The following is a 26,845-nucleotide window of genomic DNA, read 5'->3' as shown; positions in this document are numbered from 1 at the left end:
ACAACGGGCAAGTGGGTTTCCCGACCGCCCTTGCCTACTATGTTGTTGTGCTTTCTATGAGTGTTTGGGAAGTACCCCCGGAGAACGGTTTCACTCGTTGCGGACTACTACACTTAGGCCCGACCGATTTTTTTAGCCGATAGAAATCCGACACCCTTGTCCCGCTCCGTGCGATGAGATAAGGTGTGGATGAAGATTTCCCCACGTAAAGAAAGAGGTTTTTTTCTTTTTTTTTTTTAATTTTTCCATCGAGACAACGATCTACAGTGAGATCCGTTATAACGTACCGCACGCGTACCGAGCGAAAATTTAAAGTCGATTTTCTCGAAAACAAAGTCTCAAACAAAAAATTTGTATTGTATATTTTTGACTCCTTTTTTCGCGTAGAATCACCCCCTTTTCGCTTGTACCACCAGTTACCAACCACCCTGTATATAGAGCAATCGTAAAATAATACGCAGGAAAAGATGATTTCTAGAAGTAGGTCGACAACGTGGAATAAAAGTTTTTATACAACGTCATCTTCGAGAAGATGGAATTCGAACACTTATTTAGCATAAATAAACTTGGTTAATTCTATATGCCGAATAAATATGTATGTACAAATATGTTAAAAACGAGAATTCAAATTTATTCATTCATAACGAGATGTGAATCATCCTTTTGTTTACTTTCATACAGGATATTGCTAATCTCGAATACCTTCCAGGAAACTTTCTAGTGATATCGATATCGATTCAATAAAAAATTACTGTTATCTAGGAGGCGTGTTCGTATTATCACTTTAGTTCCACTCTAATTGCAGTTGAAAGTTTAGCAACAACATAGTTCGAGTCCCATCTTCGATTGTAGACAGTTTGTTCCGTATAATTGGAACTTCCTTAAAAATTCATTATTTTATATGCGAGATTAACGTTAACGTCGTAGAACTCTTCATAATCTTAACATAACGGAAACAAAAACCTAATGGCTAGCATTTATTACGTAACAGCCTAATAATTGGCATGACACAGTAGTAATAAAAGATAATAATTAATCGTAAAAGCAATATTTCATTTTATATGAGCGATCCTTCCGACTAAACTTAAGAAATTTCCAATTTCCATAAAAGCAAAAAGCTAGCTTTTAATTACTAATTTAATATTCCTATATCAAACCTTAGGTAAGTATCTACTCAAGCAAACATAATCAAGGAAATTGTGTTTTTATAGCCACCTTGAAATATGCATCAACTTTACACGTAACGAGTTTCACCTAAGTACACGTACCACCTAATGGTATATACCTAGCAGTTAGACCATCAATTAATCAAAAATTAATCGTGTTGATAATTAAATCGTTAGGTGTATGGCCACGCGTTAGGTTGTCCGAAAATTTTCTTTCGTCTTATAAATAAATAATAGATGTTTTTTGTTTTATATTAGTTTACTGAATTATGCACGAACATAATAATAGAAATATAACGAAATAGATCATACCTGATTCGATAAAATAATATAAAAGAGAAATTGTTGTTCATCTATTATCGTCACAATGAAACAAAAGAAACTTTTCGGACAACCTAATACGTTTGTCAGAGTTTTGAGAAAGGGAATTTAGGAAGAGGTCTAACCTTTTGGGAACAGGAACGGAAAATAGCACTCGTCGGAATTTCAACTTGAAATATCGAGCCGCGTATAGTGTATAGAGGTCGAGTGTCTGCACGTGCTAGATCCACGTACAGTAAGTGCAAAAAGTGTTTATGCATATCTATCTTTTTTTCTTTTAACACTAATATTACCGACAATTTATTGCGTAATAGTATAATTAAAACAACTGCGCCACTATATCTTGCATCTGTCGCATACAGACTATTCTCAAACGTATTCTGATGCTATATTTTTGATTCTTTTAGTATATACCTTAATTACAATTATTCGAGTCTTTGTTATTATTTTGCATATATTGTAATGCGATAAAATTGTTTTTTAAAAATTATTTTTCAATTATTATTTCATTCCTATTGCGAATTACTGTACGCACCTGACATGCTTTATAAGAGGACTCGATTATTTAAAAAATTGTGTTTCCTAAGCTATAAATCAAATAAAAGAGATCCCTTTGTAGAAAGATCGTTACACAAGTGCTACAGGTAATATTGAAATAATTAGATCAGATAAGAAATTCAATCTTTTTAGCTTTCCTTTAAAAGGTAATCAATATCGTTTTTAGTCGTTAATCTGTTATTTAACCTATAGCACTTATGAGTGATAGTATATACAGAAATACCTATAATTGAAATTACAGCTATTTTGTGAAGTGCTTCTTTTATTTTCACTTATCGAAGATGAGTAATCCTACTTTAAGATGCAGATCAATGATTTATTCGAGCTTATTCAACGACCACCTAAAGGTCGATATCAAATATTTGTTTTGCATCATACGTTTATCTATCAGGAATCCCTATGGCTGTCGCTGATTCATTCCGGGAAATACCTTTTAAACTGGTCGGTTAAGAAGGCTTTACTTTTAAACTTTGAACATCCTTATCGTACCGATTGTATCGTACCAATGTTTTCGGAAGCTTTTATTTTGGATAGATCATCGGTTGAAATAATCTGATATAATTTCTGTAATTCTAACCGATGAATCATCTATGTTAATGTTTGATTTTCTACGTGCCATGTGTTTCTGAATATCTATACCCATAAATAAACGGATACAGTTAAAATAATAATATAATGATAATAAATAGATACATATATTACGTAGATTATACGTAATTATTAGAATTCTGCGAATGTTCATGCAAATTTTCGTTTTTATGAACACAATTAAAGAATTGAGAACTAGTAAACGGAGGCTTGTTCTGTTAGCTGGATATTATAATAAGTATCATAACTATATTCATGTGCATAATGTGTATCTATCGATCTATAATTGATTCACATTTGTAAAAATAGGAAAGCTGAAATCTATTATTTTAACAAATTTGGTAGTTCCAACGTTAGCTTGCGGAAAAAATTTCGCTACTGTTGAATTTGTGATAAATATAAAAATGTTAAAGTAACGGAAATCATGGTTTATCTAATTTCTATTCGAAATAAACGCGTGAAATTTCATGATTTATAAAATATTATTTTATGATTTATCAAAATCTTTGTTCGCTAACAGAGATTGAAAAACTCGATTGAAAAAGAATGTTTATTTTTGTAAGTCAAATGGCATTTGATTGTCGAGAATTCGTACATACAGGTAAGCACTTCGAGTGAATTATATAAAATTGATACTTCTCGTAAGTGGTAGCAACTGATTTAAGATTAAACTTTACGTAAAAGATTAAAGCTTACGTTGTTAGCTAAAAGTAAATGTTATTAGTTTAAAGATTTCATTCAGTGTTACCTAACTCTTACGTGACAAGTAATACATTTTACGAGCGTGATAAAAGCGTTGTGAATATTGGAACAGTTTCTCAAAATTGCATAATTGTGAGATATATGTAATGGTATCGACGAATGATAATCGTAAATTTTATTACTCAATCAATTTTATGGTGGTATAGAAAAAAATAAGCGATATTTCTTAACCTATCATAACTAAAACAGGCATCGAGGAATCGTAGAATTGTTCTTTTACAAAGGAGTTTATCGAGTCCAGAAAATACAGATTTTAAGTACGTTATTCACAATAAACATGAATTTTTGTAGTGGTATGTTAGGCAAAGGTACCGATACGCGGCGATACGACGTAGCCATGCTGTATTATGTGTCGGCGCTTTACATTTTTCGTTGTATGATACAATTTTTAGGTTTAAGGCGCTGGGGAGCGGTGCTTTTTTTTTATTTTTTTCTGTTGGAGCTTTTACGTGAATTTTGTTTTCATTTGATCTTTTCTGTTCTGAAAACTTGGTCGCAAAACAGGACGCTTCGGTAGTTTGCTTTTTGGGTGCTGTGTAACTTTGGGGAGGGGTGGGGTGAGAGGGAGGGGGAGGGGGATGTCAAATAGGATTATTTACAAATATTTACAGTATTTACATTTTACACCTGTGTTATGCGGTGTCAGAATTGAGTTCTGTCGGTTTAATATTCTCTCTTATTTTATTATGGGTTCTGTATCCACCAGTATTTTTTTGTGTTTTTTCCATGTTTGTCTTTGATGCCTTTCCGGGGGAGGGCCATGTTGTATCTCCATCTGGGGTCTGCGGTCTGTCCATTTATGTTTTCTTCGTAAAGTATGGTTTTGATCCCGATTCTTCTACATAACTAAAACCTTTAATCTTTGAAATGATCGTCGAGGTAAGAACAAGAAGGCGGAACACATGTATTCGATGTTGAAAGATACATAAAACATTTAGAATACATAATAAAGTTTGAACAAAGATCAGCGTGAAAATTCATTGCTGTTTCTAAAATGATATGATAAAATATGATAAACAGCTGGTTTAACATGTGGTTATTTACATAATTACAGAGTTTTTTCAAAATAATAATTCACATTCAAGAGTATCGTTGAATAAACGAAACAGTAGATAAATAATTTATAAACAAGCAATAAATAATTGAATTTTTATTCCTATTGAACTTTGCAATAAAAATCTAGATCGCGAAATATAACTATACTTTGCCAGATTGCAAATTTCTATGAATTTATGAGTTTAAAGGTGTAGTTTGTGATTTTTTTTTACTTAGATATTGAGTAGTTTTTTTTTCGAAATTTATTTCTCTATTCAAAAGTTTGACGTTATAATAGTGCAAAAATAAAGAAAGAAAAAGATGCGCGAAGTCATGAACAAACAAAAACTGATACTTATTTAACATCACAAAGTATTGCAAATGCGTTTAGATCTATCCGTAGATAAACAAAAAATTCTTAGCGTAAAGCGTGAAATATCTCACGAATAACGAGAAAAAATTTAGGATTTTCACAAACATAATGGCGCAAGAGCGAACGAAAATAACGTGAAACGATGGAATTTTACAGGACTTGGTCGTAAACCTTTAATTCTCGATCGTTATCGATTTAAAGAATATGAAAAAAAAAAATGTCGGTTCCAGGGGTTCGCCGATAAGCTGCTCGAGATAAGACGAACCCAATGGGAAGACAAAGCGTGCATAATCGACGCGTTCGACAGCTTTCTCCGAGACAATCGACGAATCGGTGTCGAATACATTTTCGCTCCTTTTTCTTCAGTGTTTGCGATCGATTCGCTGACCTCGGAATGCAAATGAGAAACAGGCAGAAGAGATAGGCGTCGCACATCTACGTTGAAAACTCAGCGGGACTTTTTAATCTCTCAGCGAGGACGTCAGCCGTATAAAACGACGTGCCGACGAATAAATACGACCTGTAAGTCAGTTTACACGATAACAGCTCGTCCCCTTGTTTCATCGCCCAAATTCAGTTGTTTTCATTCTTCTTCTCGCGTGTAAATTATGCGGCCGTGTTCGTCGTAATAGCGCCACGAAACACGCTAATTGCCTATCCGAGAATAAACCGAAATTGTAAAATATGTTTCTTTTCTGTACGCAGCTTCTGTATCGAGATAATCGATTTTTAAAAATCGTTCGTTGTTAAGATGCGTAGAAGTTGTATAATTTCTTGAAAATGTCTTAATTCGAAGATTTTATTCAATTAAAATTACATTCTTTAACAGTAAAATACTAAATGCTGGGTCAATTTACACTAAACTGTGCGAAGAATTTTATTTTTTAACATTAAGAACTGAAATAAGAAGTTCCTCAAACGCGTTGTTGCTTCCTTTGTCTCGTACAAATTTCTCAAAATTACGTCAAAGTAAAATATTGCGATTCTTAAAATTCTAATTTCTGAAAGTATCGGAACGTTTCGATTTAATTATCGATTCTAATAATCCAGTAATACACTGAATCATATTCATATTCAGAATTGCATAAACAAAATCTAATTAAAAATTAAACGCACATTTACGCGAAGTTTCGAAATAGATCGTCTCGAGAAAGAAGCTTTGTAGAAAAATGATTTGCGTATTTCATAATTTCGATTTACTTTCACATAGGAAGTTAGCTAGTGCACATTTGTAAATAATGCCATTATTGATCTAATTAATAATCTCGCACATGATATATGCAAGATCCTCGATCCTGCACGTGTCTGAAAAGTCAGTCAAAATTACGATCGTTGGAAGATCCCAGACCAGCACCCTTCGTACATACGCTCGTTTAATCATCGTTCAGATAAGCGTGAAGTATCATTGCTCACAATCAGTCGTGAGCGTCGCATTGAACGGGGATGAATGCAAATGATGCACGTCTCTTCAGTCCTGTCACCGTTTCAATGTACACCTAGACGAACCTGTTTCCTCGCACGTGACCGAGAATAATTAATTAGCAGAAGATTCGTGTCCCTGAATAAGATCGTTCGCCATCAATTCGAGACGCGTTTATATCAAGTTGTTCGTAAAGATTGTAGCCTTCAGTTGTTTTTAACAACCGATGTTAAGTGGAACTCTTCAGGTATATGTTACACGAATGTAATTATATTTTCGTTCGTAAATGTTCTGACTCGTTATGCTTTTATATAAAAAACCTGATTATTGAACCAATATGTAATTAAGTAAATAATATAATTGGTCCAATTTACTAAGAGTAAAGGATTGATCCGTCGAAATTTTGTATTTATGCAGAGATAACGATTTAGTAAAAATAATCGTAATACTTTGGTATCTGGAACTAAAGAAAATAAATCTTCCTAATTTTTATTTAGTTATTATTTGGTAATTAAAAAAGCTTATTTTAGTATTTTTACTGTACTTGAAATAAAGAAATAGAAAAATTAAAGAAGGAACAGGATCGAAACACCAAAGACTAAGACACGAAAGATATATAGTAATCTGTATAATAAGTAAGATTTAGGTTTAAGGAATAAATTAAATGTAATAAGGGCGTATATACGCAAAAAAATTGTAATAGGCGTAAGTCTGGATACAATAAACGAATACAATGCGATACAGTACAATACTTAAAATTATGAAAGTGGAATATTTTGATTTAATAATTAAAGCAGTTATTTTAAATATGTCGGTACTTAATTGCAAAACTGCTTTGGAAACAATGTAACGCTGTGACAGCAAAATCAGTCAAAGGCAGCTCACGAAACAAAAGATAAAGAGGAACATTTCGCAACGTGTCGTTTACTATTTAATCCAGAGGACAGTCGAATCGTATCCGGATCGATCTGCCTATCATTCGCGGGCATCTCGTCGCGACGCCACGTTATGCACGATCTGTTTTCAGATGATGTCGCTACGAGACGACAACACATCATTCGAATAAAGCACGATGAATTGCATTTTGTATCGGGCGGTACGTTCATTACTTGGCGAGGGTCGCGAGAAAATGTGCACATGCGAATCCGTATGTACATATGGAAATAAACGACCGTGTTTCATACAGTCAACTTGATGCATTGGTTTGCTTCGGAAATTCGAGATACCGAAGGCAATTTGAAAAAGAAAAATTTCAAGAAATATATCATTGTTGGATAAATTCAAACATTTCTCGTGTTAGTGACTTTTGCCGATTTTTTAAATATCGTGCTTCATACTTTAGACAATTTTTCATCCTTTTCAACAATTTTTTAAACTAATTCTTCTACTGTGCACTATACGCTATTTTCTGTTCTACTATACACTACAGTTAAAAAATTATGCGTTAATAAATAATAATTATATCTTATTATCACGATATTCGTACGCTGAGCTTTCAAGACCCGTTTGATGATGCACTATTTCAGTAAAAAAATATTTTGTAGAATATATTAAAACTATTGCAAATGCAATCATAATTTTGTATCTCTCAAACACAGCCTCAATTAAAATGTATTTTATGCTTTGTTCACAAGCTACAAAGTAATATTTTTTGTGCTACAAATTGTACTTAGGGCGCGGTCTACGAAATCTAAACTATCAATTCGCATTCTGCGTTAACCTAATCTAAGCCCTGTAGAGTATGTTTGAGGTCAATGAACTACATAGCATTCAACGAAAGCTACCACTGAAACCAGCAGTGAATTCGCATACAGTATCGAACGAAAGTCACCGTGGTAATCGATGAACTCAGGTGCTTATGTAGATATATTCGAAAGAAATGCAGTTTTATACAATTTATCTTAGTAGAAGCAAGAAATTTAAATAGCAAGCTAGACATTCGTGTTTCAAGCAATCGGTACTTTATTTTCCGCAAATAATAAGTTTCGAAGATTGAGAGAAATAGAAAAGCACATTTTTTTTAATTTTTTACACGCAATACAAATAAATTAATTAATTTAATCTGTCATAGGTTTCGTTAATGATGCAACTATGAATATTTTTAAATTGAATGATACTTTCGCATTTTTTGAGCGTTAATAACATAGATTAATTAATAGATTAACAAGTAGCATAGATTTCTTATTATGCATTGTTATATTATTAAAAATAGTACAAATTTTATGAGTTTCTTTAATTCAAATACATACATTAATTAAGTGATTTGTATGCATTTATAAGAAATTTGTAGGTACAACAATAAACAAAATGCAAAAGATATTAAAAACTATGCGAGATATCTAAAATATAATACTCGTTATAATATTTAGAAAACGTGATTGTGTATAAATATCCGCACTCTGGTGGTTCTACTGTACGCACTTGGCGTGTTTAAATATGATTTAACAATTTTCAAGAATTTGTACTCTATTCGTTCTTATCTACTTTAACTAAAGATAGGCCACGTATGTTGTTCATCACTTGCATAGTCTCACTACCGTAGAACAAAGAAAATCGTTGAAAATTGAAAACGCTTAATTTTAGAGTAAATTGTCTGCGATCGGTTAAGAAAAGTTGATGAGCACGCGATATCCTGGGTTTTTCGCGATATTCCTCGCATAGCGGTCGTTGCACACGAATAACAGTCGTGTAATCGAGCCATCGGATGTACATCTGTGGCGAAAACACGCAAAATGAACAAGCTGGAGGAAACGCATGCAATTAGATTTACATAATTACACGTGTGTGCCACCGGTTTGTATCTGATTGACTTGGAAAGTTGAATTTCGAAACCGAGATCCCCATTTATGTCCCTCTTTTTTTATTTATATTTCTCCTTCCACCTGTAATTAAGTGAATCTATTTCAAGCGGACACGTATTCGTGTAACCCTTTTACAGTAGCATGCAGAATATGTAATTTATGCTTTTTGCTATTCGTTAGGTTTAATATTTTATACATTACGACGATATTTTCTTGTATAAATCTGTTTTTCTCGGGAAAATATTTGAAATGAATATCATTTTCTTTCAACCCCGTTGTTCACTTCGCTTCTTTTCTCTTCATATATTTTCTTCGCGAATTTTTAAACACTGTATTCGAATATACAAAAAGAAAGTCAAATTTAAAAATATTGAATATTAATACTCTATAATATAACGCAATAAGTAATAGTAATATAATATGTATATACAGGGTGGTTGGTAACTGGTGGTACAAGCGGAAGGGGGTGATTCTAGGCGAAAAAAGAAGTCGAAAATATAGAATAAAAATTTTTCGTTTGAGGCTTTGCTTTCCAGAAAATTGATTTTGAATTTTCGCTCGGTACGCGTGCGGTACGTTATAACGAATCTCACTGTAAATCGTTGTCTCGATGGAAAAATAACGAGACGTAATAAAGTGCACGCGTACCGACCGAAAATTCAAAGTCGATTTTCTCGAAAACAAAGCTTCAAACGAAAAATTTTTATTCTATATTTCCGACTTCTCTTTTCGCATAGAATCACCCCCTTTCCGTTTGTACCACTAGTTAGCAACCACCCTATATAGTAACTAAGAGATCAATGTAGGAATAAATCAATGTGTAAGAAATTAGAAATAAGAACCCAATGTTCTCCTTGCAATAGGAGATATAAGTCTAAAGTAAAAATAAAATTAAAAAGATATGTTGAAACTGAACATTTAAAAGCTACATTATAATAATATGTAGTATATATAATATTCATGCCAGATTATGAAACACGAAAAAGTAGCAGGCTTAAATAAAAAATTCTGTTTTATTTCATTCAAACAATTAAAATAGGTGTAAGATCAGTATCATATTTCTCACATAAAACATCTCAGCGTGTGAATTAGTAAATACGATAAATTTATGTTACAAACTTCGTCGTTAAATTTTCTTTAAATGCAATGAAAATTGCTCGATAAAATATCATAGAATTCAAGGTGTAATCTTTTATGAAGGTTAATGGAAGATCATGCAAGGAACGTCATAAAATATTTAAAACATTTGCATAGGTATAAAAGACTAGTTTTTAATATCGTTTCTTTGGGAAGAATTTTGCATATTAGCATAAATGTCATTTTTCCTCAATCTTGAACGAAGTCATTTATGCGCAATGAATTAATTGAATAATTGATTCATTTATCTTATCGTTGAAAGCAATACTTTTTTGAATTTATAATTTATTATGACCGCGTTATATTTCGTGATAAGCTGTGTTTCTCATCATCTTCTGATAACTTCAGGCGACTACCATATAATTATCAGTCACTCTACTATTACTTTAGCGTTTATGTCCTTCGAGAAGTATTCACAATGATGTGCACCTGTCGTGTTTTAATAATGCACAAAGTACGTCATGGCGAATAGAAGATTATGTTATTGACATTGCAAAGATATAATAAAAACATAGAAGTTCTAGGAAGCATTTACGTATGTGTGACATCCACGTGGCATAAGATAATGATTAATGACCGAGTGATCATCAATTCTTCATATTTCTATTGGTGAACTTTATACTACAAATCTATTCATTCAATGATATTCATGTCTATTGTATCGATCGATTTAATTCCAAGTCAGGATATAGTATGAATATTTTCTACAAGAATAAAAAAAGAAAGGTTTGAAGATCTTTTACCGTAAATTTAAATCTTTCATAAACTTCAATATCCAAAAAGATATCTTTGTAATCGCATTTATTTTACTCTAATTTCCCACTATAAATAAAAATTTATAATATTAATATAATATCTTAAATGTATCCCCAAAAAAATAAAAATTAAGAATTGTAAATTAATGATGAGTTACATATAAGGCTACTTTTTGCATCAAAATTCAAATTAATATCTGTACTGGCAAATGAAAATTCTTTTTAAAAGAATACATATAGTCGAGAAATCGTGTGATCGCGATATAGTTTCGTATATAATATTTATAGAAGCTATAATTTACTAGAAACTAGAGCTACTCTATACTGTCCAATGAGTTGAGCCAGAATAAGTAAAGACAACCGGTCTCGTGATAGTGAATTATGATCTGACGGAAGGCTTCCTATCATTGCAGAAAATTTGCTCAATTTAGCTTGACAGATATATGATCGTCTCGCTTACGAGATTAATAAAAAAAAAAAAAAAAAAAAAAAGGAAAGAAGGAAAGAAAGAAAGAAAGAAAATTGACAACTTTCTATTTTACATGTATGTCAGAATTGTGAATTGATCCTGATTCAGAATGCAAGAAAATTGCGGTATTATTTCTAAATCGATTATCTTATCATTACTCTCTTTTAGGTGGTCTCGTGAAGTTTGTAGGAACGTATGATAGTGGTATACGATTCACGTTCTCTTTTAAAACATGGTTACGCCTCTTATTGATGCGTAACACGGCCGACCTTTTGGGACGGTGCCAGCCATTTCGTACATATGTATTTCCTGCGAAACGGTCAAGTGGCTAATAGAAAAATGTTTCTCCTGTTCCGCGATGAGACAGCTGAGCAACTATAGCGTTTCTTCCGAAACAAATGAGATCAGTTGTTAAATTCAGTTATATTTCGGTTATGAGAAACTCGTTAAAATTTATGCACATTATAAATATTTTGTACATCCAATTGTAGTATTTATTAATGAAACGAAAATAATTTCACAAGTAACTGAAGCAATTATTGTTCAATATAAATTTTTGTATCGATAAATTAAGGGGCAACGTTGTGTTAACACAACGTATTATTTGTAATTTCTTTTCAGTCAATTTACATTATTAAAATCTAATGGATTCTTATTATGATTGTAAAAACAAATTCCGAGAATTTGCTCAATATTTTGCTGTTAAATATGCAACATTTTCCATTGAGAAATAAAGGTACGTGGAAATATTGTATGTAACGGGACAAAAATCGAAAGTTTTCGAGTAGTTTTATAATTACTAGACACAGTGTACGATACAGTAGACCAGAAGAAAAATATGTTCCACGTAACTCGGTCTAACTCGTAAACTTCCACCGCAATTACACAGCGTTTAAACAGCTGTTAGTTCAGTTCCAGAACTTTCCGTCTAAACCTTTACTTCCGGTTTCATTGTTCTCTGTTATTTTTCCCATACATACCTACCGCGGAATCAATCAACGCGAAACACGTTTGCTGTATTACATCCATTGCAAGGGTATAAATTCCTCCTACCATGGATTACTAAGTTCTAGGTTATAATGCGTTTATTAACTATTAAAAAGGTCGAAAGGACGTATCGGAGTTACACGTTGGTCTTCCCAACCCTCTAGTCAGTCTGATTTCCCGGCTGGCCCGTGGTGGACTCGCGCACTCGTTGCTCTTCAGACTCTTCGGCTTCCCTTGCTTTACCACGATAAAATCCTTAAATTAAATTCTTCATTGGCCACAACTAAGAGTCGACAAATCTCCGCGATCGTATCGTTGCTTAATTTTCGATTCACGGACGAAGTTCGTGGAGAATTTAAAAAATAGGACAATATTCGTTTCTTGGAAGATATGAGTATCTTCTTCATCGCTCGACTGGCCTTCAGCTCCTGGGGAGCAAGATTACGATCCACGGCTCGAGTGATTTTTAAGAAACATCGATACCCGCGTGGTTTCTACTGATTTCAATCGGATTACATTGGATTACATTGAACACATCGAAAGTAACGTTTCCGTAGCTGTAGAAGTTTGTTATCGTCGCTGGTCGATGATATTTTATCCGACGTTCCTTATTAGCTGATTTCGAATCTAGAAGGATTTAGAAATTAAGAAGTTTCTTTCGGAAATATTAATACTTTGAGCATCTTTCGGTTCTCGTTTTGATCCCGGATCTTTGAGCAAATAAATAAGAAACTATTGTGTTTCTTTGATTCGCAGGTGTAGAAACAGCTGCTTCAAAGTTGCGTTAAATTTAACTTCCACTTTGTTACCGTGGTCGGTGCATCGATTGATACTTTCTTTAAAATATCTTGGTTCTTGTTCATTCGTCGTTTTATCGATACATCTGGTATAAAGTCTTCTCTCAATTGTCGAAAATATACAACGTGGTCGTCGAATTTGCTTTCCAATCTTTCCTTTCTCTCTCTCTCTGTTCCGGTTATCATTGGCTGCTTCATGAAGATCTCTTCGATATATATCCAGATGGACTTCGGTTCGTTACGATTTTTGGGAGAGTTGAAAATCGATATCGATACTGGATTCCCCAACCTGAAGAATTCATCTTACAGAAATAATTGCGCTGTAACTGAGCGGTAGAAAAAGAAGGATTGCACGATGGAGTTCGAAACACGCGCATTGATCGAGCTTTGCTTCTCTTCTGGCCCGATCACTAGAGCTAGGTATGTCGAGAGAATTTCTGCAATGTAAGAAAAAGTCTTCCTTTTAATTTTTCCATAAAAAAAAATTTATTTCTATCGTCATTGGATTGTAAATATTTATGTAAACTCATATTTTTACGGATACAGTTGAAAGAATAGGATGCTGCTTTTAACTTGTCAACCTTTGGCGTAAATATAAAATCGATTAAACTTACTATGCGATCATTGTTTAGAGGTCAAAATGACATTATTGAGGAAAAACGTTATCTGTGCTGGCGTTAACGTTAGATTAACATGTTATGAAATCACTGCAGAAGGTTGTCAATGATCGATGAACTTTCAACTCTTTGCACTCTGAGATTCAGTGGCAGGCGAAATACAATAAAGTACATGCAATTGACGATGAATGTCAGTCTATCGTTTGTAGTCGTCTTTAGTTATTACACTTAGAAACTTAAGTATATATTTTTAAAGCGATTAAACGTTATGAGTTTTAATAAACTTTGTCTTAAAAGGTAGTTACAGTATTAAATAGTAATATTGTTAGACTTTTTATTTGGAAGAAAATATTTTGAGTTTAAAAGAATTAGTTTAATCGTCGAATTGATAAATTAATCGTTATGTAATAAGATATCTTTATTATAATTTCTTTTTTAATTATTACACTTAGAAACTGAAGTATATATTTTTAAAGCAATTAAACGTTGTATCTGAAATATAGCTTGTAAGTTTTAATAAAATTTGTCTTAAAAGGTAGTTACAGTATTAAATAGTAGTATTGTTAGATTTTTTATTTGGAAGAAAATATTTTGAGTTTAAAAGAATTAGTTTAATCGTCGAATTGATAAATTAATCGTTATGTAATAAGATATCTTTATTATAATTTTAAAAAATTCATTCTTAGGAAATTAGCGAAAAATATGTCAGGTCCAGGAAGGATATATAAAAAAAAGAAATATTAACAAATAATTAAATAATTAACACCCTGCCAATTGACTATTGATCTTTTCCGCAGTTGCTGAATGGAACATCTTATAAAAATTCTCGACTGAACGAAGCATTGATTGGTTTATCTGTATTTTTCCAGGTCTGCGGGGTCCATAGGAGCACGATCCGCGCCCAGCACGCCTCTTCAAGCAGCTCCTGGTGCGCAACAAGCGGGCCAGCAGTCGATTAGCGGTTCTCAGCTTACAGTAGCCGCTGCCAATAATTCGCAGCCACCAAGGAGCCCGAGCCACGCGGCCTTGAAATGTAACGACAGGTAAGTCCTCGATCTCCAATCAGTTTTTCCTATTCACATCACATATAACAGGGTAGGACAAGGTTATGTAGGTAGCTAAGCTTCACATCTTAACACTTTCACAACAGCTGTGATTTGGACTGTCAGAGATCATGACAGTGTCCAAACCATAGAAAAATTATTGCAAAATGAAACAGGTGTTTGCGGATTGTTAAGGTTGCGAAGAAGGAAGATATGCGAAAATTAAAAAAAAAATGTAAATTTAAAAGGAAACATAACAGAATGCCGCAGGGAGGATAAGAAACTTCTATACGGAAAAAATCGTGCACTAGCCGATAACGAAACAAATAACCCAGTGTCCCGCCGTGAAAGTGTTAAGATTCATTCTTGACTTTTGCATGGAATAATCAGACACAAAATGAATCAGCTGTTTGAAAAATCGAACGGTTGAAAGCTTATAATAAAAATGGCGCATAAAGAGATCAATTTCGTTATCTTGAAAGTTCATCTAATCATTCGTAATAAAAAGAAATATCTCACGGAGATAGTCACACGCGACTTACGTTGCATTTAAATTAAATACCTGTGAGGATATTTACGAATTATTATTTTTTTCATTCTTGCCTTTTACCGGTTTTCTTTCGATTGTGCGACAGCGTGAATGGAGGAGAAATAAATCAACGACCTGAATATTTTAATTGAGATTAAAATTGATGGGGATTCGACCCTAGATTCTTCATTCATCGAATAACCTATTGAGCCAATTGAGTGTTTCCATTCAATTAATTCTTGACTTGATAGGATGCTTTTTCGAAAAAGCCGTTAAACTCCTTCCTTTCTTTGACCTTCGATCTTCCAATTATAAAATTCGTTAACCCTTTATCTTAAGCTTAAATATTCCACGCACCTGTAAATTTTCAGAAAACATACACCAACGATCCAAGTGATTTGTTATTATCAAACAAAGAAAAAATAAAAATTCATAATCCGAATCTATAATTTTTAGTTAGTTAGTTAGCTCTTCTTCCTACGTGTTCCATTCAATCTTTTTAACCCACATTTATGCGAAGGCAAATGGTTGGCCTTGACGAATGGGGTTAAGACAATTATACCAGCTGACCAATTGTGGACCGTGGTTTGTAATATGCTATTGCATAACGTGGCCAAGTGTAGTTAGTTTATTGGAAACGTTTCTGGAAGTCGTCAAACACAGTTAATCCTACTTCCGCAAATGCGAATCAAAATTTATCGACGATGAATTAGTTCTTTATGTTTATTTAATGCGATATGATCGCGCTATGAATAACATTTATTGTCGTGTATAAAGTGCGATAATCTTTATGGTATATAGTCTAAAAACGGCATTCAATCTTTATGTATACCGAATTATCTAATTCGTAATCGATCAAATCAAATATTGGAAACGATACATGGTATACATATATTTTCTGTCAATTTTTGATAGTTGAAACTATTCTATGAGCGTTAAAATCTTTTACTTTTATAGTGAATTAGCTGCCCAAAAACAATTAAACGTAATAATTAAATTACAAAATAATATATATATATTTTGTCAAAATTAAAAAAATGAAATTCTTGCCAATTAATTCTCGAAATAATTGCCAATTGTATATAATTATGTACATAAACGAATCACGTTAGGATAAATAACAACGATAGTTCTGATACTTCTTCTGTCTGTTATGCATTGAATGCAATCAACTTTTACTACATTTCGTACCACGCCGGAAGTAGAACGCTAAAAAGAGCTCTATCTATGAAGAGAAACTAATTGTTTTCGCGATCGTCTAGGCTTAACGTAGATTTCCAGGAATTGTTAGTTCCTCTAGATAACGTATCACGAGATATCGAGACACCTGTTCACATAAGAACGAAGTGTGAAAAGCAATACGTTATTTCTGTCACACCTGCTTGATAACAATTTCGAATGAAATCGCTGCTATAATCGTTCTACGTTTTCGCAAGAAAAAAGTTTCTAGTTTGATAGAACTGCTATAACGTTTGCCTTTAAGCGCAATTCTTTATGGTACTTTTTAGTACCTTTTTGCGCTTTTATAGTAGTCATAGACACAAATCAAAATGTCATAATCTATAATCTTGATTTCATAGAATATCTACGAATTATCTACGTCTATAATTTTCATTTTCATTTATAATTCAAAATGGCATATGAACAATATATATGTAAGATTATATGTACACATATGTATACATATACAATAATATATTATAGGAAATAATGCTTTATAGAGATATGATTATGATGAAAGACAATACAAAATTAATATTGAAAATTAATATTGATATTACATAGAAATAAGAAGTATATTAAAATAAATATTAATACAAGATGTGTTAAAATAGTAAATATTAATGGAGCAAATATTTTCATAGGCCACCAAGTGTCCTAAAACTTCGTAGAACTGATATTATTTGTAAAAAGGGAATATTTAGATTATATTTCTGCCAACTTACTACGTTACTTATCTTGAAAATTCTTAACGTAATGTAAGTGTTAGTGGAATACATACTTATACGATTAAGATATGTAATTCCTTTTATTAAAAAATCTGATATGGATTAAATATTCTCTTAGAATTCAACTAGTTGTATTTATTAGTCAGCTAAAAATATTTATTAAGAATCTTCAATTATTTCATATATAGACTCGCATAGTTGGTATTAAAATTTGTAAGTATAAATATTTCTTGCTACAAAAAGAAATAAAGGTGTTATTTCCTATCTTTCATTTTCAATCTTCTTTTAAATCTTTATATAATATCTTTATATAATATCTTTCATTTAAATTTAATTTATTCCTTGGTTTTAAATGGATATAATAATACAAAATTAATACAGTAAAAAGACAAACAATATTAAATTTGCAAATTTTTTTGTTAAAAATAAATGAATGATATTTCTGCGCATTTAAGTGTAAAATTGTTCGATATAAAAGAAGGTCAAAGTAAGATATTCAAAAAAGGTAAAAAAGAGAGAACATTATACGTAACTTATTTACTTCTCTGTTTTTAGATTCTCTGTACGTTGAAATTTGTTATAGAAATGATATTCTATCTCGTCACTTGTTTACGTACTTGTAGATCTTACAAAATCTCATTGCATGGCGAATAAATAAAAATAATTATATATACAATGAAATAGTCAAAATCCAACATTAATTATCATCGTACGTAATATTTAAATATTAATGTTTATTTTACTATTTCATATCATATATCTTATACCTTGCTACTCATACATTTTATGACAATAAAATCACGAAGAATTTGAACAATGGTTATCGAACAATATATATACGAATAATTATATAATGAAAGACACAAGGTTTTTAATATTCATTAAGATATAAGTGTTGATATAGTTACGGGAAATTTAAACAAAACAAAAAAGTACAAAAATGCCTGTAACAAAATATTCCAAGTAAAACATTAAAGCAGTGTATAAAATAAAATTCCAGTGCAATCGTATTTTTTATAAGAAAATAATTCAAAAAATCGTTATTAACATACGCAATTTTTCGTTAAAACAATAATGTCATTCAAAGATAAAAATTGAAGTACTGTAGCAGATTTAATTACGTTCATTAAAATATGAATTTACATAAAAATATTATCTAATTATCATATTATCTAATTTTCAATCTGTTTATCCCATTATTCTGTATCTTATATTTTGTTGGTAACGAAGACGAACAGCGAGGAGTATTCGTTACATATCATCGGATGATCATCGAGTTATTAATAAGCAACGAGTTATTTTCACGTTTAGAAATATTTTAAGAGACGTCTGTCTATTCCTATCGCCACTATTATGTATCATTTCGTGTCATTGATAGGATACAAAAAATTGTATTTACGCTGAAGTATCCCTCAGAAACATCCGGTGGTTTATCAATAAAAAATGAACTTTAACTCACTGAAATTTTCTTAGTCTACAGTCATGTACGAAGAAAAAAGCCAGAGATATTTCGTCACGTATTATCAATATCAAGCTTCTGCTCGATAACACCACGATATATCCTGCATTCGCAAGTCTAATACCGTACGATACGCGACACGTTTGCTAAACGATCGATACACGGCGACCGTGATCGTTGGTCAAATTCTTACGCTGTTTCCTGTGTTCACCATGACGCGAGCAAAGAAGAAACTAACGAGAAGCCAAGAAGAAACGAACAAAGATTGAACAAGATACGGAAAACGAGTAGAAGAGAAATATAAAATAAACGGCGAAGAAACAGAAGTGTGATCGAATGTTGGAAAATGTTTGCACGTGGTTCTAGTGGTATTTTAAAAATCCACAGTCGTCGTAGTGTCGTCGGTTCCTTCCTCGAGTCGTTATAAGCTCTGTTTGTAAAAGATCTTTTACTTCGCGTGCTCTCCTTTCAAAAATATTTTTTTCTTTGTCGTCGTATTGGAATAAAGGAGGGAATCTTATTCACACTGAATACCGATCGCCGGATATGAACATCCCTGGATAGCAACGGCTAAAACGACATAAAATATTCTCTAGCGAATTCAATTACCAGTATCGCATCCCCGATCGTCTTCGATCGTCGCTCGACCTTAATTTACATTAAGCCAACTGGTAGCGGGACGCAATTAACGATCGAAATAATTCCTTGGAGCGGTTGCGCTGACGAATTAATGCCAGTTCCGTAGAAGGTGGCTAACAGTTCGTTTCATCGAATTGTCAATCGTATGGTGTACCGCATAAACTGGAACACTTTCAAAGAGAAAGATCGTTTCGGTTGCTAACAGATTTGCAGAGTCTTGGTTTTTTCTTTTTCTAAGATACAGTTTATCTGTCAGATCTGTCACCATGGTTTTTCGATCGAATTCCAAGTCTAATATATTCGAATGTGACGTCTGGAGCAATGATATTTGGAGCCCGAAGATTCGGAAAAGAAGGTGCGACTATATAATAATCACATATAATAATCAAATCGGTTGTGGATGTTCACGCATCTATGGGGAACTTAGGTACAAGGTATCTGAGAAATCATAGTACAATCGGCAAGGGGCGATTCTATGTGAAAAAAAGCTCGGAAATGTAGAACAAAATTTGAGAGTCTTAAGGCTTTCACAGCCTGCTGGATTATTCTTATTCACACTATTACGCTTAGAGCAAAAGAAGGGAACTCTTTTTCCTCTGGACACGGCTCTTTTCTGCAAGACCCGAATAGTGTTAGACAAAACAGTGTTAAACGTATTGGCATTAGTGTAATAGTGCGAATAGAACAAAATTGCTTGATGCCTCGTATTCGAGGAAATCGAATTGAGAAATTTGTTAACCGGAACTTGGCTAATTTCAGACGGGGCAGGAGTGAGTAATTGACATAATAATAACAACAAGTCGAAAATGCAGAATAGGGTTTGTTCGTATGACGTTTTATTCTGTAAAAAAATTGGGAAATTCGTCAAATAGATGTATAGCGTTACAGAACAGTTTCAAACCTTATTTTCTCGAAAACCCAGCTTTTTTTTACTTATTCTGCTATGTAGAATGATTTCTTGCTAATCGTTTATTTAATGAAGCGTCGTGTGAAGAAATGTTAGTCTGTGTATAAAATTTCTTTTTTCACGTACGAGTCGAAAATGCAGAAAATTATCAGGCGCAAGACAAATCTCTTATTCGAATTCCACTTCTCTAGTCGAGCTTGTACAAATATGGATCTGTTGTAACATCTGTAGTGTTATAATGATTTAAAATAAGAACGATCGATCATGGTGACGCTATGGATGACGAATTGCATAGGAATCGACGTCATTGAGAAAGTTTGTTTCTTTAATTCTCGAGATGAGAGGTTTCGGTTTGTGGATTCGAGCGTGATTTATTTTTCATTTCCATTAATTCTATTTGAGTTTTGGCATGTTGTTATGACATGTTGTATATAATACGTAATAGGGTGGTCTAGAATTATAAGCGGGAATGTACGCGGTAAGTGAAACTCATGGAACAAAATAGAGATATTCTAAATATTAAAGAAATAGGATTCTATTACAACGAAATGTTTATACTTTGGAAATTCTTTATTAATTTTTATAATTCTCCGCAGTTTCAATTTTTCTCTGTGAATTACGTCAGATTTGTACATTTAAAATTCATGAATTCGCATTCAGTCATAGTCAGAAGTCTTTATATATATATTTATATACGTAAATAAGTTTTTTAATATTTCATATGGCATCAATATCGAATGACGTGACATTTAAAAATTTACATTTTCTACGATGCAATATTTCTTTATTTCAAAAACAAAGAAACTAATCGACAAAAATAACAGAAAGTTCCCATTTCTTTGTAAAAGAAAGAGATTAGAACGCATTGGAGTTTACCTACAAACTTCCGTGAAAAATCTTAAATCTCTTAACTTGTTGATAACAATGAAGAATATTAAACTTGAATTTATATATTATAAGACTCTTAACTTAATTGAAGAATACCGAAACACAGATAATTGTTGCTCGAAAGCTAAATTATAGTTGTAGTGCTCCACGGTAGTGTTTTGAACTTAAATGCGTAATAATCGATATAATATGTTAACAATAATTAAACACATGTTTTTACACATCATTGATCTTTGTGTTGCACACAAAAAGACACGTAGACTTTACACAGACATATCATAAAAACAGACTGTAGACTTTAAGCTCTTACGTTATATTTAAAGCTGGAAAAATGCACAGACTGCATACAATATACAAAAATATATAAAATATCTAAAGTATAGTACACTATGTAGGTAACATCGCTGAAGTAGAGTGTACGTTCAAGTATTAAGTTCCCACTTAGATATTATTCCTCTAGTTCTATATGCAAAAATATAAAATTGCACATAAAAATCTTCAGTTTGATTTAAACGCAAAAAGTAGATAAAATACTACTCTAACGTTTCGGTATCAAATTTTAGGTGTATTTATCATTTCACGTGTTAATCAAATATATCGTCTATAAATCACTGATTTGTTTATCAGACTACATCAAAACTGTACTTTTCGCTATCTAAAAGATTTTAAGATCTAGAAGATGTAGAAAGTTCAGTTTTTTATTAGGATCAAGGATAACTGATTATTCGTATCTTTCAGAAAAGAGTTACCATCTGTTTATTCTTATTTATGAACATTTACTTTATCGTGTCCACACTGATTTATTAGATTAATTAATTTATTCTGTAATTAACAAATTTCTATCTCTTTTTTTTTCAGTCATCTTTCCAAACCGCTCAGTAGAAGTACACCATCAATGGCAGCTGGTGGTGTTGTGCAGACTCCAGGGAAGGTTAGTAGATCTTCGTCCACATCGTCGCCAACGACTACCAGCAGCGCGAGACAGAAGAAATTCCACAGGCATTTCTCTCAGGTAATTCATAAGAGTTTCGCTCATTCTCATTGATGTCTCACATACACGACGCTACTTTCTTGAACTAGAACACCGTTGAACGATGAAATTTACGATATTATTTTTTATCTATAGATCTTACGTGAATGTTTACTTTAATTTGTTGTTTACTATAAATCGACAAGGATAATCTCCCGGAATCGCAACTAAAATCTTATCGCTTTATCGATAATAAATTTATACTTTAATTTTCTTTAAGTAAATAAAGGAAATAAAAATTTTCGCGTTAATTATCAAACTAATGATAAATACAACGATAAATCCCACTTGCTTTTCATGTTTGATGCTTTGAATTGTCATTATAAAATAATTTCTGTTTCATAAACTTCATATTAATAACGAATAATAATAGATTTATTTTATATAAATCATAATGAAATAATCTCGTGAGAAAAATACGCGAAGTTGGGATTAACTATTTGGGTCAAAACTCATAATTGGCGATGACAATCACATTTTTACTTAGTTTCTTTCGCAATCGACATATTCTGATCTTCTTTTAAGAAAACTTGATAAATTGTTTCTCGATACGATTCCGGACGTAACATATTCGTTGCTTATTATATGCAAATCATGATATTATATTATTTGATATAAAAGCTGGAAATTCTTGGAAGGTTTTGTAGTTACGAGACGTAGCGTACGACGCTTAGCCATTTTCATGCCTTACTCTCAATATAAAACTTGACCCAGATCGGTAATCCATTTCGAAATTCCACGCCTGTCGATCGATCTACATCTATCAGCAACTATATTCCAACAAGACGAATCAGTGAGGGTAAACAAAACGTAAATGCCGAGACTACAGCTATTTGGTGCCTACTAGTGACATTCGTGTATCACCATAATCGCGTTTTGTTTACCTTTCCTGACTCTTCTCGTTGGGTAGAGTATGTATAGAAAATCTAATCTCGATCTACTATTCGATTCAGGTTGCTGCGGATGAACGGGTATTAAACTACTACAGTTGCGCGCTGGTAGGCGACATCTTGTTGCAAGGACACCTGTACATTACACCAAATTATTTCGCGTTCTATAGTAACGTGTTCGGCTATGTAACGAAGCTTTTGATACCTACAGTTTCCGTGTTGAAGATCAGTAAAGAAAAGACAGCACGAATCATTCCAAACGCTGTGGCAATCGCCACCGAAGAGGAGAGGCACGTGTTCTGTTCTCTTCTATCCAGAGACTCGACCTTCAAGTTGATGAAACAGGTTTGGGACGCTGCGCTGGAACCACAACCGTCGCCAACGATTCTACCGTTGACCACAGAGCAGAAGCTCCTCACCCCAAACGCGTTGGTTGTCGATGATTCCGAGGTGAACCCGGAGGAAGATGATTCTAGCATGTCTGAAAGCGGGACAGATCTGAACTCCAGACCGCCGACCATCTGCACCGACACCGATGCTGTCCCATTGAAAATTGTCAGGCCTAGTTTGCCACCACCTACAAAGTAAATAAATGTTCTAGAAATATTCTCGTCATCTTCTTGTCTGCAGTCAGTTAGAATGCTTTTTATATAATAGCTCGTGAAAGCATGCGAATCCTTGTGGAAACTTTTTATGAATATATTGTGTGTGTAATACGAAGTATTTTGAAGTAGCGTTAACATCGTAATAAGATACTACGATCATGTTTATATTGGTAAAGCTTGAAACGAATCTGAAAATGTATACGGCATTCACAAGGTATTTATTGCAAACGTAAATGCAACCACAAAGTATTTCAACGATCATTAATCAATCCATAACATTGATAAATTACAATGTTTAATCGGCTCATCTTTAGAACTATTTATATGTCTGAAAAAAGCACCATTTATATGTATAAGTTTGACTGAATTTTGACTGAATACACATATATTGTCTGTATGAATCACTTGGAACTTACATATACACTTTTAGCCTGGTTTCAAATTTTACCAATATAACCATGACCGTATTGTTTTTATTACGTTTATCTTTTATTTTTTATTGTTAAATTTCATAAATCGTTCCAAGTAAACTGCTACCCGAATCATGTTAAATATATTCTATCTTATATACAATTATTAATCAAGATGTAGCTATCAGAAACTGTTTAATTATTCTCACAAGTCTTTTAATAATTACCTGCTAATTAATTTTTGTATCTGTTCAGGGTGGAACCACCATCGGTGCCGATACTTCCAGCAACGTCCAACAACTCCAACGCTGTTTTGTCCTTGTTCACGGGTAGATTGAGAACTAGCACAGTGATCACCATACTGATAGTAGTCCTAGCAGCTCTATATATGTCGGCGGCTTTGATGATGATTCGCATCGACAGGTTACATACGGCGTATCTCAACCATCCGTTTGTTTCGCCGGAACGTTTCACTCAGGATCGACTTTTGCATTACCTTAATACAAACATTGATCAAATAGTAAAGGTACGATTGCTTCACTATAGAAAAATGGATGAAGTTAATCCCATAAACAGATTGCGGATATATTTTTATGAATATAACTAAAATACTGGAATTTACAGTGGCTTTCGAAAGTATTTGAACACTAACCACAGGAAAATTGCATTTCATGTATACGCTTGTTATGTAAAATAGCTTGAAATTTCATTAACTTTATAATGTCTGTCACTGTTATTTTGATAAAATATTAATATTATGGGCGAAAATATTTTTAAAGGGAAATTTTTTTTTAAATCTGAATTGTAGGAAAGAACACATATTTAGCTTTAAAATTAAATTTACTAAGGCTATTTATCTATGTATCTATCTTCCCTGTAACTTTGACTTATCTTGTTCTTCCCCTTTAGTACCCATTCATGTAATTATCTAATGAAAAAATAGAACTGTAATAAATATTCATTATTTTAGGTACGACAGAGTCTACAGATGTTGTCGCAGCAGTTCGTGTCGATGAGCCAAAATAGAGAAACCGAGCCGAGCGTGTCCGGTGGCATGTTGGAACCGGAAGACGCTCCGAGTTAGCCCCCGACGAAGCTAAATAATTTAATGCAACCAAATAATATGAGTCCCCGTCGCCTCGCTAGCGTATGAAGCGTTTCGTATTAATTTATTATCGGCGTGCGAAAACGATCTCGATTCGATCAATTAATTAACGGTGTCGCTTCGACGGTCCTTAATAGGCAATTATTATCGTTAGACTATCTAGACTTACTTGGACAGGTTTCGGAGATAATAGGTTATTTAAAGTAAAAGAACAAAACAGACAAAAAGAAAGTAAATTATACACTGAAAATTTTTCAAACGCAGGGATCGCAACGATAGTAACGGTCCTTCTACACTTAGATTGGGAGAGCATGCGTAACTCGATTCTTAATTTTCAGTCACGCTTGCAGAATTTAAATAAGATGCTTAAAGGCTGTAACAAACGAAGTAAATATAAAATAGAAAAAATATAAGGAGCGTCGTATATACGATATACGTGTACGAGTGTGTACTAGACAATTATATGTACGACAAGATGATGCGAAATGAATTGATGAATATGGAGTAGAAGAAAAAAAGAAATATTTGAACACGCAACGCGAGCGAAGGGATTTTCGTTTTTGAAAACTAGTCACGTATTTATATATGCCCCACATACAACAAGAGTATAATGAACAAAAAAATGGAATATATATATAAATATAAATATTATAAAGAAGCTATATATATATATACACACATAAATACATGTATATATCTATATATATGTAAATATGATGTGTATATATACATATATATGATATATATATATATATACATATATATATATATATGCACACACACATACATAGAATAATGCATATTTCGCGATTACTTGTTGATATCGTATATCTGAGATAGTTGAGGCACTACCTTTTTAATCGATACAACTGGCAAAGAATTACATTATAGAATTAACAAAGTGGTTATGCATTTCTGTCGTACCGAAAGCAAGAATAATATATTGTATCGCTACAAGAAATACCAAGAACGAAAAAGTTTCTTAACAGACGAGCTTGTGCTGCAGTGTTCTGATCGTTCGGAATACACGCTATTTCGTCATCGAACATAGAATACTGCGCCTTTTAGACAAAAACAGTTAAAATGAAAAAAAAAGAAAAAGAAAATAAATGAGATACTGCATTTCCCACGCACACTGGTGTTCCTACGAAAAAAAAATTTTTTCCGGTCGTTTATTCGAGATGATAACGAAAGGGTAGTTTTCTTCGTTTCTCTGTCTTTTTTTATCTTTTTCGTTTGCTTTTTTTTTACTTGACTCCTTCGAGACGATTCTTGGTATGTGAAAGTGCTCGCGAAATATTCTATTCACTTATGAACATATTTCAATATCGTTGCACATGTTCTTCTATGTGTATGTAAAATAATGCGAAGAAACGTTCGAACAAAGTGTTGTTATAATTGCGGTTAAAATATGGGATACGAGAAACGGGAGATTTGACTGTGATAGTAGGATCGAGGATCGAATTTTGTTAAAACACGACCGCGTTTAGCAGATTCGTCGTGTTCGTCCCATCGAAACAAAAATGAAATAAATAAGTAAAACTAAAGTAAACGAGAGACTGGTTATTGCGATCGGACCAAAAAAAAAAAAAAAAAAAAAAAAAA

The 26,845-nt window shown here is 32.8% G+C and overlaps 1 protein-coding gene across 3 annotated transcripts in view; it reads left to right on the top strand.

The window, feature by feature from the left end:
- LOC100748054 (GRAM domain-containing protein 2B) overlaps nucleotides 1-25,855 on the top strand; it is an 89,745-nt gene extending 63,890 nt beyond the window's left edge. For all 3 annotated transcript variants that reach the window (XM_012387971.3, XM_012387969.3, XM_012387970.3), the window contains 5 exons: nucleotides 14,656-14,829; nucleotides 22,059-22,212; nucleotides 23,184-23,704; nucleotides 24,391-24,661; nucleotides 25,106-25,855. In XM_012387971.3, coding sequence (XP_012243394.1) covers nucleotides 14,656-14,829; nucleotides 22,059-22,212; nucleotides 23,184-23,704; nucleotides 24,391-24,661; nucleotides 25,106-25,219 — 1,234 coding nt within the window. In that variant the 3' untranslated portion in view covers nucleotides 25,220-25,855. The remainder of the gene's footprint in view (nucleotides 1-14,655; nucleotides 14,830-22,058; nucleotides 22,213-23,183; nucleotides 23,705-24,390; nucleotides 24,662-25,105) is intronic.
- Nucleotides 25,856-26,845: the final 990 nt, after the last annotated feature.

This window comes from Bombus impatiens, unplaced genomic scaffold, assembly GCF_000188095.3.
Source record: "Bombus impatiens unplaced genomic scaffold, BIMP_2.2 scf_0503, whole genome shotgun sequence".
Classification (NCBI taxonomy): domain Eukaryota; kingdom Metazoa; phylum Arthropoda; class Insecta; order Hymenoptera; family Apidae; genus Bombus; species Bombus impatiens.
Note: the sequence above shows the minus strand (reverse complement) of the source record. Positions and strands in the feature narration are given on the sequence as shown.